General features: G+C 43.2%; 2 protein-coding genes across 2 annotated transcripts in view; one reads left to right on the top strand and one right to left on the bottom strand.

The window, feature by feature from the left end:
* The first annotated feature begins 271 nt into the window (after nucleotides 1-271).
* Nucleotides 272-11013, top strand: usp42 (ubiquitin specific peptidase 42). The gene is made up of 17 exons (XM_053341199.1): nucleotides 272-611; nucleotides 2026-2275; nucleotides 3618-3824; nucleotides 3998-4108; nucleotides 4337-4436; nucleotides 5088-5155; nucleotides 5250-5320; nucleotides 5459-5541; nucleotides 5653-5764; nucleotides 5909-6049; nucleotides 6302-6402; nucleotides 6619-6781; nucleotides 6879-7571; nucleotides 7665-7747; nucleotides 7912-9027; nucleotides 9187-9482; nucleotides 9580-11013. The coding sequence occupies exons 2-17, from the start codon at nucleotides 2035-2037 to the stop codon at nucleotides 9651-9653; spliced, it is 3660 nt and encodes a 1219-aa protein (XP_053197174.1). The 5' UTR covers nucleotides 272-611; nucleotides 2026-2034; the 3' UTR covers nucleotides 9654-11013.
* Nucleotides 11014-12809: 1796 nt separating this feature from the next.
* The window catches only part of LOC128381260 (cytohesin-3-like), a 30596-nt gene continuing 27239 nt past the window's right edge, over nucleotides 12810-16166 (bottom strand). Inside the window, exons 12-14 of the mRNA XM_053341218.1 lie at nucleotides 15192-15263; nucleotides 14901-15055; nucleotides 12810-12882 (exon numbers count right to left, since the gene is read on the bottom strand). Of these exons, the coding sequence (XP_053197193.1) occupies nucleotides 12810-12882; nucleotides 14901-15055; nucleotides 15192-15263 (300 nt within the window). The remainder of the gene's footprint in view (nucleotides 12883-14900; nucleotides 15056-15191; nucleotides 15264-16166) is intronic.

The following is a 16166-nucleotide window of genomic DNA, read 5'->3' as shown; positions in this document are numbered from 1 at the left end:
CAGTAAGTATTGTGATTCTGTGCAGCTGCAACCAATTTGCCTGATCCTGAAGACTCCACCACATTGTTGGCAAACAGAAAACTACCTGGTCACAGTAGGCTGTCTCATTTGGTTTTATGTGGACATGGGTCAATTACATAGCAGTTGTTATTGTTGCAGTTTTCTGTATGTCTTTGGCATATGTTGACAGCAGTTTAGAGTTTGAATTACAGCCAAAGGGAATGCACTGGTGAACTTGTAAATACTCAATAATCCAGTCATAAAGGGGCAATTCACTTCACATGCGGCAATCTGTGCTGTCAAATCAAAACTGTGTGGCCAAAAACAAGATAGCAGAGGCGCTCTAGTTAATCTCTGTGAGCTTAAAGCACACAGTGTCGGTTGTACATCATGTACACAAAGGTCAGAGGTGTGTACATGCGACGGATCTTCCCTGAAACACGTTCCACACAGAGAAACGGCGGAATGAGCCAATCACAGACCTCGTTTCATCGCAGGTACCCGGATGTACCCGTGGGGCAATTAGCTACGTCATTGTTCACCGCCGGACACCCGCTGGAAATAAGGAATGGATTTACAACCGCTATTACTGTATTCATAACAGATTCCAGGTGAGTATTTTGTTGATTTTACGGTTAAATGGCGCTTTAAGTGTACAGACGTCATGTTCTGGTCGGCCTGGGCCGCTCAGATTAGCTGTAGTAGCCGTACACCGGTCCTCTTGTCATGTCGGGAGAGAGAGAGCAGCGCAGTGAGCGCACACAGCCGCCGGTGTCGAGCCCCTCCTTTTCTCGGCGTTACTCGGGGCCCCGCTCATTTTCATAAATCACTTTTATTTCCAAGCTGGAGTCGAAAACTGCTCTTCGACGTTCTTGTAAATGCGGCTGTGTGGCTCTCCGCCGTGTCAGCCAGCCTCCGTCGCGCCGAGCTAGTTAGCAGGGTTAGCAACAATGTCGCCGCACGTAACGTTAGCTGCGCCGTGTAGCTGTGTGTTACGTCCTCCGTTTCCATGGTTTTCCTCCGCAGACATTGTGCTCCGGTGATCGGTGAAAAAGGTGGGTTTTTAATCGGTGCTCCGTTTCCCCTTCCCGTCCTTCACCAAGGACTAACAGAGGTTTTAACGCGTGTTTTGTTGAAGTTTAACACCGCTGCGTGTTAAAGGCCTAGCCGCCGTCTGTTAGCCAATGTGAGCCCATCTGCCGAAGCAGGTGGGAGGGAACAGCTGCTGGTGCAAACGTGCTTCCGATCAGGACATTTCCTCCTTCAGGTTTTTAAACTAGCAACTTTTAGCGCGGTTAAATACTTCGGCCCTCACAAGTCGGTCGATTAGAGCATACAGTACATACTCATTGAAAGCTGAAGGTAACGGATTGTGTTGTTTTCTGACGTTTGTTTTCCAGTGAAGCTTTCCGCGCGGGCTGCATTTAAATGGCTGTTATCAAGAGCTAGGCTAGGTTCATTTGCTTTTTAGATTAGGATAAGCGTGAAATCTGTGACAGACCCTGCTTTGGTTTGTTCACCGCTTTTTTTAATTGGTAGGTCTGATGAAAACAATTATATAACCAGTCAAAATAAGTGTGATCGGTTAGCCACGGCTTGTGTTTATTTTGGTGTCTACCTTGAGTTTACAGTTCTGAACAGTTTAATACAGTTTGATTCAGAAATTACAGTGTATTTGCCTGTCATAGATAAATAAATAATGATATTTTGGTTATGGCACTGAGATGCAATCCATATGTACTGTAATGTAATCCAACTGTAGTGGCATGCCAGTCTGGTCTCCAACAACAACAAAAAGTAATTGTGCTCATTCATCTAGAGCAGTCTACAAAACACTTTAATCACTCCTACTGAGTACAGCCTCTTTAAGATCCAGACATCTACAGTGTGTGGTACTTTTACAGACACGTGTCTGCATTTAAAGTGACAACAGAAATGAAAATCACAAAACTAGTAAACAAATATTCATTTTCTGCTATTCCTGAAGTTGGATCCTTTTGTTTCTGCCCCCCCCCCCCCTTACAGCAATGAACAATGACCATAGTTGACAGATCTTCAGAAAAGTCTGACCACGAGTCAGTCGGGTGTAAGCGATCCCCCTTCACCAGTGGAGACGTGGGGATGGATGGCAGCTGTTCCAGCAGCTGGGCGATGGGCCCCACCCTGCCCAGTGACTCCCCGCGTCTAAAGGCTCCAGGAGGCTGCCTGGGCCCGACGCCTGGAGCTGCCGTCTACAACACTACACCCTCCTCTGTGGACCGGCCCAAAGAGCAAGGTAGGCGCCTTCATCAGCTGTGCTGCAGTGAATGCATTTTTTAAAGCTTGCAAAAAATTAATTAGCAATAACACACACATGTAAAGTATGTCCAAAGGTGTTATAAAGCAGCACTTTTAGATGTGCAGCATTTAAGACCAATACCAGTAGTTAATGCTGTTGATGGGGATGTACTGGAAAAAGATCAATCCTGTTCACAGAAGAAGACATCTGTGTTCATTTAACAGCTTTTAATAAGACTAAAAAAGACTTTGAAGTACACAAGTTATTCAGCAATTTTACACATTATTACATTACAAATTAGGCTTGGGCAGCATCTATTTTTTTCTTACCTTCATACCTTCCTGGTTTAAATTTCACTGGGGTTTACAGTATTTTGATGTGTATATGTGTTTCAAAAATGTAAAACTATGACATTGTTTAGCCTCCACTGCTGTGTGTCTAATGTGGACTTAGACGGGTCCTGCTGGGTTTAAATATTTATGGCCTATAGAGTGATGAATAGATAGGAAATAAGAGCCCCTCTTCTATAGATTCTTGCTTGAGGACCCAATGAGACTTGTTGCCACAGGAGATCCAACACATCTGTGGGCTGAACGGAGATGATGTGTGCGGGTGGTGGTGGTGACGGGCAGCTGAATAAAAGCGCGTGGATAATAAGCTTCTTTTGTGGTTTGAAGAAGTCGTTTCAAGATAAATTTTTATGTGGCAATTATTTAATGATGTCGTAGCACTTGCCGTTCCACTACAATACATCACCTAAATACAGCGTCTCCGTATCAGTTTAACAGTAAGAGGAGCATCTGTATTTTTGGCAGCATTGAAAATTCTGCCTTCAGGATTTCTAAATACCCCAGCACATTGATACCGCCCAAGCTTAATACAAATCAATAATCTGCTCTGATGAAAAAAAAAAAAGTTTTTGCTTCTGGATCTGTGCGCGAGCGTGACACAACCAGTTTGGTGGGTGTTGTGTTGCTGCTCTTACTTTCATTCATCTAGTTATATAACCAAGCCATTTTTGAAGTGAGAGCATGATCAATCACTTTAGCTCGTGACGCAATTGTTTTGATATAAAAAGCAGCAGCCTGAAGAGTTCAACAGAAACAAAAGAGAAAGCAAGCTGTCTTGTTTTCTCCTTCAGCGAGTTTTATAGTCTCACTCTGTTATCGTAATCACATGTATGTGTTTATTATATGGGTGGATGCTCCTGGTGTTCCTTCACATTGTGCCTGTATGTACTTAATAAGCATTGTAGCATATACACATACTTGTTGATGTCCTGTACTTGGCAAATACATTGAAGCTAATTTTAGTATCGATGTTGGCTCTGTGTGTCCAGTGATAAGCGGCGGTGACGGCATTGACATGCCCCAGAAGGTCCTCTTCCCTCCCGAGCGGCTCAACCTTAAGTGGACCCAGGTTCATCGCATCGGTGCGGGCCTGCAGAACATGGGGAACACCTGCTTCCTTAACTCAGCCCTGCAGTGTCTCACCTACACGCCTCCATTTGCCAACTACATGTTGACAAGGGAGCACTCTAAAACATGTAAGTCTATGTTTCCACAGTGCTTCTTTGCACTAAAAGAATTTCTCGTGTGATTGTACAGTCATGCGATAATAATCATATAAATCTTGGTCACGTCAGTGTTATCTTTGAGTCACGTTCTTGCTGATTCACGTCTTACTCACCAACGTTTTGCCCATCTGTCCCTGCCACAGGTCACGAGCCGGGGTTCTGTATGATGTGCACCATGCAAAACCACATCATTCAGGTTTTCGCCAACTCTGGGAATGTCATTAAGCCCATCGGTGTGCTCAATGAGCTCAAAAGTAAGTGCTCACCTGTATAGCAGTTGGGTTGTTCAAAATGTTTACCTAAAATGAATGACAGGAGGCGCTGTGTGGCTGTTTACCTTTTTTAGTTTTGGAGGGAAACTTGCTAGTGGGAGTTCTTCTGCTGTTTAAAAATAACTTTTAACATCTACTTGTAAATGAATAATCACTTATCAAGCTTCCACATCTTTCAGCTTTGTGTTTTGTTTTGTTTTTCCTACACAGGGATTGCAAAGCACTTCCGCTATGGAAGCCAGGAGGATGCCCATGAGTTCCTGCGGTACACAGTGGATGCTATGCAAAAGTCCTGCTTACCTGGAACCAAGTAAGTTTCATCCTGAGCTGTGTATGGTATCTGAAATGACGCACAATCAGTCAGATAATATCTGTTGTTTTATTAGGAAATAGTTAACTGATATTAATGTAGGCCATAGGCTGAAGTCCAGCCCATGGCATTGTATTCTCCTGATCTGTTGAACACTTCTACATTGGCCTGCATGATCTCTATGTGTAGTAGATGCTTTTAAGTATTTGTGTTTTTCTGCTGAAATATATGAAATCAGTGTAGAACCACTGCAGAATAGATAATATACAAATATGATGCCTCCATGCATTTTTAACTTAAAGTACAGCAGGGCATGTTTAATAATAGATCAACTGTGCTGTCCATTGTGGCTCTCAGAGGACTCTTAAAAAGTGATTTTGCGAACCACAAGTGTAAAGTCCATTCTTCCTCTGCACTAAAAGGTGACCTCTCAACTAATTACACCTGCTCTAATTCCTCCCTGTCTCACTCCTGCCCTCTAGGCTTTATATTGTCTCACTTGTTTAAGCAAATTCTGTGAAGTGACATTTTTCTTCTGTAACAAAATGACTAATGTCTGTTTGTTTGGATTAATAAGACGGGCAGTAAATTATTTCGCTGCCCTTTTTGCTTGTTGTTTTTAAATCCTCACGATATTCATCTTTGTGGCAGATTGGACAGGCAAACGCAGGCAACCACTTTCATCCATCAAGTATTTGGCGGGTACCTAAGATCCAGAGGTAAATGATTAGTGTTGATTTGTTTCATCGGCTCATGTTATATTTGTGTCTTTACAGGCTAGACTTATAAATTAATGTTTCTTTTCTTTTGCAGTTAAATGTTTAAACTGCAAAGCAGTCTCTGATACATTTGACCCTTTTCTGGATATTACTCTGGAAATTAAGGTAATTAGACACAATTCTTGTCCTCTCTTATGAGTCTGATACATTTCTATTTTACTGCAGCACCAAATAAGATTTTGTTAATAATAAATAAATACAAGCAGTACCAGACTTCAAAATTGATTTTCTTTCTCACTGCAGACGGCTCCCAGTGTCTCCAAGGCTCTGGAGCAGTTTGTCAAGCCCGAACAGCTGGACGGAGAAAACGCCTACAAATGCACCAAGTAAGTTTCTCACATACCAAAGACGACATGAAAGAACCACTTTTCAATTTGTTTATTTTCATGTCAGTTTACTTTTTTCTTTAACTGTTCTTTTTAACTTGTTTCCCTCAGGTGCAAAAAAATGGTGACGGCCTCAAAGAGATTTACCATCCACCGCAGCTCCAATGTGCTCACCCTCTCACTCAAACGCTTTGCAAACTTCAGCGGAGGCAAAATCACAAAGGTACCACGACACATGTAGATTAAAGTGTCCAGTAACATGATATGACCATAGACAGGACCCTCCTGTTTTCATGTAATGCTACTATTAAGCTAATATTTGATAGTGTGTGAGTTGATATTCATGAGCTTTTTCTTTGATAACCAGGATGTGAAATACCCTGAGTACCTGGATCTGCGGGCCTTCATGTCTCAGTCCCAAGGAGAGCCCCAGGTTTACGGGCTGTATGCTGTGCTGGTCCACTCTGGATTCAGCTGTCATGCTGGACACTATTTCTGCTATATTAAGGTACTGGCACTGCTTCAGACCACTGTTCTAATCTACCAAGACTCTACTGTTTTTGCCAAGTACACATGCACACGTTTGTCTCTCACTACTACATTAACAAGTCACTTCAACAGAGTTCACTTCAAAATTCCTGAAATATATAAGATAATCAGATGATATTATTCTTTTATAATCAGTATGACAGTGCTTTAACATCTTATATTTGTTGTTCTGCTGAGCTTAAGTGTTTAATCCTGCTGTTGTGTCTCTCAGGCAAGCAACGGTCAGTGGTATCAGATGAACGACTCGTCTGTATCAGTCAGTGACATCAGGTCTGTTCTCAACCAGCAGGCCTATGTCCTTTTCTACATTAAGTAAGTACACCATTAACTGCAGCTATTCAGTTTTTTGTCATTTGTTGGATTCTAATAAGCGTGATTTCCGAGTTTGTGTAAAAAATGATGATTAATGATAGCTTTTTATTGTTTTCCCCTTTTTTTTGTTGAGAAGATGTTCTAAAAATAGTTAAGATCTCTATCACTTAAAATGTTTGCTAATGTCCCCATCTCTTGTGTCTCTTGTGTCTCTAGATCCAGCGATGTGAAAAAGACAGGGGACTACAGCCACACGAGCCATAACCCAGCCATCCCTGGTCAGTCGTCTCCACGGCCGGTGGTGATACCACGCATCAACACCACAGTACACCACAACATTGGCTTCATTGGGCCCCAGCTGCCCCCACACATGACCAAGGTACTGCCGACTTGCCCACATCAGTGAATAAACATATTTGAATGTTGGACCTCGACAATCAAAACATGTTCTCGTGTCCTCTCTGTTCCCTCCTCAGAGTGCTCTCCACGTTAACGGGAATGGATCTCTGAGGGACTATCCCACCAGTTCCAAGCCCAGCACTAGCAACAGTGTTGTGGGTAAACCAAACCACGGTCTGGGCTCCTCCTCTTCCATCTCCCACTCAATCAGCCGGCCCACAGTGATCCCAGACCACGACAAACGCCAGAAGCTCTCATTCTTCATCGGACAAGGCAAACAGAACCGCCCGTCCTCCTCGTCCTCTTACAGCCAGCCGTCCTCTGCCAGTAGCTCCTCCTCCAGCTGCTCCTCATCCTCATCCTCCTCATCCTCTAGCTCTTTATCCTCCTCCTCACAGTCTACCTCAGACGTTCGCTTTGTTCCGCGTCAGCTTAACCACGTTAACGGCAGCGCGTCTTGCAGTAACGGGAATCACCACCCTGGAGGGAATGGAGCTCTTTTGGTGCCGTACAGCCAAGAGTCTTCGGAGGACTCGGACCAGGAGAACTGTGGCACTCTGGATAACGGCTGTTTAGCCAAGTCTCACCTCAACGGAAACAACCGAGCAGGAGACGTGTTTGATAAAGGCCCTCAAGCCACCAACGGGGAGTCAGGAGCGCACCATAATGGAAACGGATTAAACGGACCAACCAATGGCGTCTCTAAATCCAACCAGAACGGGCATCATAATGGACATCACAAAGTCAATGGACACAATACGCCTGATAAAGTAAATTATATGTTTTGTGTTTTTGCTATCACATTGGTCTCACCCCTGTAGTTTTGTCTGAATGAATAATCATGTCTTGTTTTTGCTCTTCAGATCTCTGGTAATAATCATGGCAGTTTGACCTCTGCGGCTACTGCTGCTGTTAACGGACTAGACAGCAACCATACTCAAGCAAGGTGAGATTGGCAACCCTGAGCTGCAAAAAAGTTAGCACTCTGCCAGCAGTGACAGCCTCAACAATGACTTTTGTGTAAAAAAGTCAGGTTTTCCTCACATTCTGCACCCTAAAAGTTAAATCTAGTGGTATTTATGTGCTCATCTCCCTTTTTTGTTTTTCCAGCAAAGAGATTCATACTTGTGCCACAGCCCAGGCCAACTCTGCTCAGAGCATCCAGCCTGCTGCCAGTGAAAGCCAGCACCTCTCCACTCCTGACACAAGGGCTAAAACTGTGTCCGATCCCGCGCCTCAGCATACAGCACCCTCTGCTGTCAGCTCTCCGCCTACAGCCACCACTACCGACACCCTTCCCGTCGCATCTAGAGAACCCGCTTCCTCTTCGGCGCATCACGGCAACCCCGCGGCCTTATCCAACCCGTCGGACGGCTCCACCAGGATCTGTGCAGCAGCTCCACAGAAGGATAACATCAGTGGGGATGAAGCAAAGGATCCACCACAGACCAATAGTCCATCAGCGGGGACTGAAGGACGTACAGATGCTAAAGAGCAGCATCAGTCCAATCCCAGTTCTAGAGGCAGTGAAAGACAATCTTCTCGAGAAAGGGAGAGAGACAGACTGTACTCCTCTGACTGGAGCAAAGAGCGGGACAGACACTACAGGGACAGGAGTCAGGAGCGAGACAATGACGGCGATCGTTACCGGTACAGACGAGAGTACCGAGACTACAACCATCATCGTTCATACAGGGATCGTTTGCCCACTCACGACCGCTCCTACAAGGACTGGGAGCCCGAGCGTCGCTGGGAGAGGACCGTTCACCACCCGAGGGAGCGCGATCGAGACAGGTGCTCTAACCATTACCACCACCACCACCAACAACGATACAGAGACGACCGGAACCGTGAGCGGAGGGGGTACGGCTACCCCTACCGCGAGGAGTCTCACAGTCGCTCTAGGTGGCAGCAGGACAGTCGAGACTCTCGGACGACGAAGGACAAGAGCAACGGCAGGGAGAGGGACTATCACTCTGCAAAAGAAGAGACTTCCTCGCCCTCCACTATGCCAGAAACATCCACCAAGTCCAAGGGTTCACCCCCGGGGGCACCTCTCTCCACATCTGGATCCGCTTCAAACAGAGAGGATCAAAATCACAAGAGGACTTCTGTTCCTCTGAGCAAAGACCGAGACGACAGCTCGGAGGCCCGACACGCTAAAAAACATAAAAAGAGCAAGAAAAAGAAGAAGTCGAAGGATAAGGACAGACACCGTGAGAGCGGGTGAGTGACGCTATCTCTGCCTCCGTGCTGCTTCAACCTACTTTGTGTGTAATTCAATCCTCACCATTTCTCCACAGCAGGTTATAAAGCTAGAAACCCTTTTTTTGCTTTTGAGTTCCTGATCACAGTGTTGTTTTTCTTCCCTTCCCCCCCCCCCAGAAGCTCTGATGTGGATTCAGACAGAGCCACCGAAGCAAAAAAGAAGAAGAAGAAAAAGAAGAGGCAGCACAGCCCGAGCACAGCCCAGAGCCACAAGGCCAGAAGCAGCGAGGAAAGGGAGAGCCGCAAGCGACGATACTACGACACAAAGAACTCTAAACACGACGACGCTTGTTCCCCAGAAAAACGCCGACGCACAGACTACACCGACAGCAACGGCGATCACCTCATCTCCTCCCAGCACACCTCACCCACGGAGAACGGTTCAAATCACCGCCACCTCAACGGCTACACAGGTATGACGTCAAAAAATATAAAGTAATCGGTAGAATTCAGAAATATATACGCCGCTGTGGAGCGTGGTCGGTCATGAGCTGTGCTTCTGTTTTGCAGGAAACGGTTATAGCCGAACCAATGGCAACTCCCACGGGTTCTCCACTGGCCTGAGCAGTACCATGAAACACTGACTGTGAGTGGGAGTCCTTTAATAATTTATCACAGTATGCTCTTGTACTGTCAGCGCTTAACAGTGGGAACATTTCTCATAGGCACAAATGTTTCAGCACTGCAACCAGACCGCATGGAGAACGTCTTCTTTCTCATTTCAGACTCTGAGATACAGAACACAACAACAGCAGAGGAATGACCGACAATATTTTGACGTGGTGCTTCTTCATTGGGGATATATTGTATTTTTACCACAACTAAGGTGTTTTAAATGTTCAAAAACTTTTTCTTTTTTTTTTCTTTTTTTAAAAAAAAAGACGTTTATTTGCCGTTCTTCTCCTAACTATGGTTAAAAATACTGTCACCCGGTGAACATTTACAATGACAAATATTAATATATACTTGTATGAACACAAAACAAAAAAAAAAAGCCTGGAGCTTAAACATCTCAACTGCTGCTCAGTGGAACTCAGGACTTGAAAACTTGTTCACATCCATCGTGGATATCCACCCCGTTTCACGAAAGAATGAAACAAAGGGAAAAAAAACAAAACGTGTTGCCTAAAAAGAAGAACTGGAAGGCATCATATTGGCTGCAAGGTTTAAGATGTCACCATATCTACAGAGCTGCAATGTTTTTGAGTTGTCATTTTCTTTGATCCCACTGGGAGCGGACAAACTAACGGAGGGGAGATTATTCACAAACTGAGACGGATGAGTGCAGTTGGCAGCAGCACGTTACCTCCACGTTACCCTGGACAGACTTGAGGACATTTCCCAGTTTTAAGTTTTTTTGTTTGTTTGTTTCCATTTCGCTCTGAAGCCTAAGATTCACTCTGTAAGTTTTAAACTTTTTCACAGATACTGAGGGTTTTTTTTTTTTTTCCTCTGAATTATGCCTCTTTCACTCACTCACTCACTCTCTCTCCTCACACATCATTTGACTTTTTTTTTTCTTTTTCAACGTAAAAAAAAAAAGAAAAGAAAAGCATCAAAAATTTGTTATCATGGCTGTGGACCATTTGTGTTTGCTTTTTAATGAAAAATACAGTTTGTGTCTTCTAGCGTCATAAGGAATACTGTGAATTTAATTTTGAACTGTACTATCAGTTATTTTTATACGTAAAAATCCTGCATCAGGATTATCAGTAGATGTTTTGGGTTTTTTTGTTTTTTGTTTCTTTTTTTTGCTTTTGTTTTTAGAAAAAAACGTGTTCATTTTGACCATATTCTCTGGACAAATGTCTAATAACGAGTATGGATTGCTTTTTTTTTGGTTTGTTTTTGTTTTCAACTTTAGACCGAAGTTGAGACACTGCTGTTATACCTTTTTAGTTTAGCATGTCAGAATTTATACATTGTATAAGGTAAAAAGCCTTAAAATACATTTAATGTCAGAAATTGTAATTTGTTGTTGGTCTTTGTTTACAAGCTGTATTGAAATGAATGAAAAATGCAGATTTTTGAGATGACTGACAAGTTGGCAGGGATTTTTGAAAAGCTTCCGTCTGCCTTTGTATCATATATTATAAATAGAGTGGACTGATTGTAATCAAGCCACTTGTTGAACAAATTTTCCACTACAGTTATGTGAAGATGTAGATACATTTAGACGGATGGACGCTGATAGCATTCTGCTTTATTTACATACACATCCTTTTGTAGTTGTTTGAGTTTTTTAGCTCGACTCACTTTATACTTCATTCACATCACTGTCTCCATGTCTGAAATAACCAAAGAGCTGGTAAGTATGGTGAGTCGAGCTCTTTTCACAGAGTTCACGCGCACACAACTGTTTTCTGATCAGCATGTATTTTTATTCAAAATCTTCATCAAAATTATTCAAAAGCCGTTTCCCCCAAACGAAGATCAACTGGGCTCGATCCGTCTGGGAAAAACGGCTCCGATTCCAGTCAGCAAGTTCTGAAAATTCCAGTATCTTTTTTTTTTCCCCCCACCTTTTTTCAAGGGTATTTTGAACCCTCTTTTTCTGTCCTATACTCAGCATAGTGAGCCCTACTTTCATATAACATCATGTATTATCTGATCCTCAGTAATAAACACAGTGTGAGGAGGTTTCTGCTCCATAAGGAGTCGCACAAGCTCCCTCTTCCACTATTGTAAACTGTTAGCTGTTAAACTAAAAAAAAAAAAAGATGAACGGGTATAGGCTACGGCCATAATGATTTACATGCTACATAAACACAACAAAGAAAAAAAACAGTATGTACATTATATACTATACATGCATAATGTAAATCCCGGGCTGCCGCTTTTGTTAAAGAAATTAAGAAAATAAATACAAAAGAAAATGAACTTGATCACGGAGGTGGACCTTCAATACATAAAATACCTAAAAATGACATTTTACAGAATGAATATAGAATGCTTTTTAAAACTGTGGCCACTTTAAAAGGTTGTTACACTCAATATATATGACATATTACTTCCCAACCTGCTGGCCAGTTTGTCTTCAGAAGAAATAAAGAGTAAGTGAAATATAGGAGCTGAGGTTTGGTTTCCCCTCTGGAGTAACTCAATGTGTTTGCATACAGATACAGTCACTTGAGGGGCTAACATCAGACCAGCTGATTTATAAGCTTGAGGCTTCCTGTAGCTACATGGATACTACAAAACATAGTTGGTGTTGGCAGTTGTTGAAGGACATGTGAGGTCAAGGTAATAAAATGTTGACTGGCATCTGGGAGTCTGGATGAGTGGAATGCCTGATGAGGAGGAGGAGGGATAATCAAGTTTCAAGTCCCCACCCTGCATTTACAGGAGGTGTAGTTCCTTATGTGTCCAGCAGAGGGCGATATCAGCACAGCTATGATTCCAGCCATGGCTGCTGCTTCAATAATCTGCTTTCTTCTCCTTTCAGTCTATTTGCTATCATCAAGCTTGCACACAGTTCATTCTAGTCTGTTCACCCAGATGACCCTTCATTATTCAGTCTCTGCCGGTTTAAACAAAACCAGCACAATCTTCAGGTAGGAATAAAGATGATCTATTTCAGTCCCAAAAGCTCCCACTTGTGTCTGCTGCATGTCCTCCTGCCCTGAAAGAACAAAGGGGGGAGGACTTCAAGATCCCCCGGTAACACACACCCACACCCACCCACAGGAGGACTCTGCTGGTCACAGAAAGTGGAAAACGGTTGAAGACGCAGGTGCTCATCATTTCTTATTGGCTATCCTCCGCTTCCTGGTGGCCAGCATGTCGTAGAAAGGATCCCTGCTGATGCTCGCTCTGTGGGAAAGAGGACAGGAAGAAAGAGATCAGTGATGGGCTGTTTCCAGCTGTTCAATCCTACACACGCACCCACACACTGTCAAGACTACCGATTCCAGTCAGCAAGTTCTGAAAATTCCAGTATCTTTTATTTTTCCCCCCACCTTTTTCAAGGGTATTTTGAACCCTATTTTTCTGTCCTATACTCAGCATAGTGAGCCCTACTTTCATATAACATCATGTATTATCTGATCCTAAGCTGTTTCCAGCTGTTCAATCCTACACACACACACTGTCAAGACTACTCATACAATCATTTATCACCTTATGTCGCACATTATCCAGTGAAATTGTTCTAATTTACAGCTGTAGGTGCTTTAAGCAAAACACATTTACACATGAATCAGTTTGTGATGTGTGTGATAAGATCTAGTAATTTCTCAGTACGTTAACCTCTATGTTTTCTCTCTATTAGTCAATCCCTCAACACCCAACGCTTTACATTTCCATCGATTTGTTACACCTATCAAAACTGTTCTTCAATCAACCTTCTCAAACATCTCTACATGACATCACATCACATCATCCAGACAAATGACACCAAACTACAAAAAAAATGTATCTCAGAGAGGAAAGCTGTCAGTCAACATGTAAAAAGGACAACGCAACAACGCTTGATGAGTGTGATGAGTTTATATCATTAGGCTACTGATTCACTGAATATCTCCACATTGGGCTGCGTGTCGTTGCCATGCTAACCTGACATGTTGCCAGCGTTCTCACTGAAGATGGGAGTGACTTTGAGTAATATGTTGCTTTCCCAGCAGCAGAACAGTAGACACGCTGAACTGGACTGTAATAGTTACCACAGGAGCAGTTCCCAGTCGTGCGGATGAGTCAGGTGGTGCAGCGTGGATATATTGTGTGTGTGTGTGAATCTGCTGACCACAGGACAGTCTGCCGCCACAGTAGCTGAGTCAAATGAGTGAGTGTGGTTGAGGCAGCAGCGCAGCTCTGTCCTGCTGAGTCCAGTCTGTGATCATTGTTAAATTCCAGCAGTGACAGGAAGAGGCTTTACATTACGACGTGCGACTGCACACACACGCACACACACAAACCCTGTAACACTGCCGGTTCACACTTGTGTTTTTACACTAAAAAGCACTCAGAGGCCTGCCCAAGCACACTTGAGGGTGCATCAGGCATCCTGTTGGTAGGGGTGTGAAATATGTAATACAGGCAGCCTGTCATCTCAAGGTCAGTCTGTTCACAATCTCTCAAACCGAATAAAATGAGCCCCCCCTCTCGTCTCTCCAATTAGTTTAACTGTACATGAAACAGCCTCACCCGAACAAGATTTCCACTAACTTATCCTAAAACCCATTACTTTCATTTGATGGATACACATATGTCAATGCTAAGTTAGTTTTTAGTATCGTTAGCAAATGGAGGGATGGTGTAATATGATTTTCTGCTCTGATATTGATCATATATGCCAGCGAAGCAGCAGCTGAGTGGATGATAACCAGTGAGCTGATCAATTATCCACTGGGTCCAATTTACAACAGCAACACCACGCTCCTCCCCAGTTAACCAGGCAGCATTTAGAAATGACAAACCGGGTGTATAAAAGGCTGCCAAAACACTTCTCAGAACCGCGCCTCTGAAGTTGTGCGTGTGCATGTGTGCGATGTGTTTGTCTTTGCTTGCTGAGCCCTAATCAAAGGGAAGCGAGCTTATCCAGCAGAGCAGAAATCACCTCTGAGTGTTATCTGTGTGGAAGTGTGAGAAACGGAGTCACATTTAGTCACCAGCGGGTGTGTGTGTGTGTGCGCGCTTTCCCTTCGTGTATTTGTGCTGGTCTGTACATTTTTTTCACAGCTCTATGTGTAAGTGTGTGTGCGTGCGCGCGTGTGCGGGTGTGTGGTTTCTCACAGTCAAGGTCAGACATGAGAAAGTCCCACATGGGATCAGCCCGACATTGGTTAAGTGCCCTCTCAGTGTAAATGGATCTGCGCTAACGCGGCATCTCTTACTTGATGGATTTGATCCACTCTTCCTTCTCCTCCGGTGTGGGGGCCGATATCCTGTACACTACATGGTTGCCCTCAACGACCCGCCCGTCCGCCTCTGTCTTACAGGCCTTGATGACCTGACCTTTGTGGTTGGGGTTGTAGAGCTCAAAACAGTTCTGGGAACACACCAGGAGGCAAAAAATAGCATCTTATAAGACAATGTGTTGATTTTTTGTTTTTTAGCTTTTTACAAAGGTGATGTTTTATATGTGAATTTAAAAGAAAGGAGGAGAGGATGGAGTTGCTCCTTACAGGTTTCCTGGGCTCGTCCACTTCTCTGATGCTGAGGTTCTCCAGGGGAATAATCCCACGAGGCTCTTTATCCTAAACACAAACAAAAAGACAATACTCAGTCAGTCTGCTCATCTCTTTACTACTGTCTAATTAGAAGAACACGCCAGGGACTGATAATCAATCATAATCAATGAGGAATGTTGTGAAGAAAGTATCCATTTGAGATAAAATCACATGTAAAATTTTGATTTATTGATCTTATATAATAATAAAGAATTGATCATAGTTAAATTGAATGCAAAGTCATCACATCACTGTCGTTGTTACGGCTACAGTAGGGTTTCTTGAGAATTAAGATCCATAAACCCAACCCAGATTTGCTTCATCAGTCAAAAATCTTCGTTTTTAAGAAGAATAAACTTTTTGATAAATTAATGTAGAGACTTGCCCATTTTTGGTGCTTTCATAGCAACCTCACGAAGCTGTTAACATGGCTGTAGACTTGTTTGACTTGTTTGTTGAAGGATCATATGAAAAGCAGAGTATAGGCTGCTTTTCTCATGTAGTGTTAAAATACTCATTTTCACATTGCTAATATTAAAACAATTATATTTACATCATACTTGATCTATGTTTTCAATATATGATCAACAGAGCATGACCATTTTCCCAACTAAGTCTTTGTTTTACTCATAACAACCTAAAATTACAATTTGTAACAGCTATGAATGGAAAAAACGAGGCACAAAGTCAATGCAGTAAGTTTTTGATGCTACATGTAGCACTTTTCATTATAAGTATTATCTTGATCTTATATTGATTCTGACAGCCTCCAAGTACAAAATCAAGGTGGTGATTAAAACACACTGCTTTTTGTTCATTCTGGTCACGTAGGGTACAGCACCCGAGGGAGGCGTAACCTTACACTCTCCATCCTCAAGCAACTGGCATTGTGTCTGCAGGGCCAGATGTGAGGTGGTGTGTGTGTGTGTG

Source organism: Scomber japonicus, chromosome 20, assembly GCF_027409825.1.
Source record: "Scomber japonicus isolate fScoJap1 chromosome 20, fScoJap1.pri, whole genome shotgun sequence".
NCBI classification, from domain to species: domain Eukaryota; kingdom Metazoa; phylum Chordata; class Actinopteri; order Scombriformes; family Scombridae; genus Scomber; species Scomber japonicus.
Note: the sequence above shows the minus strand (reverse complement) of the source record. Positions and strands in the feature narration are given on the sequence as shown.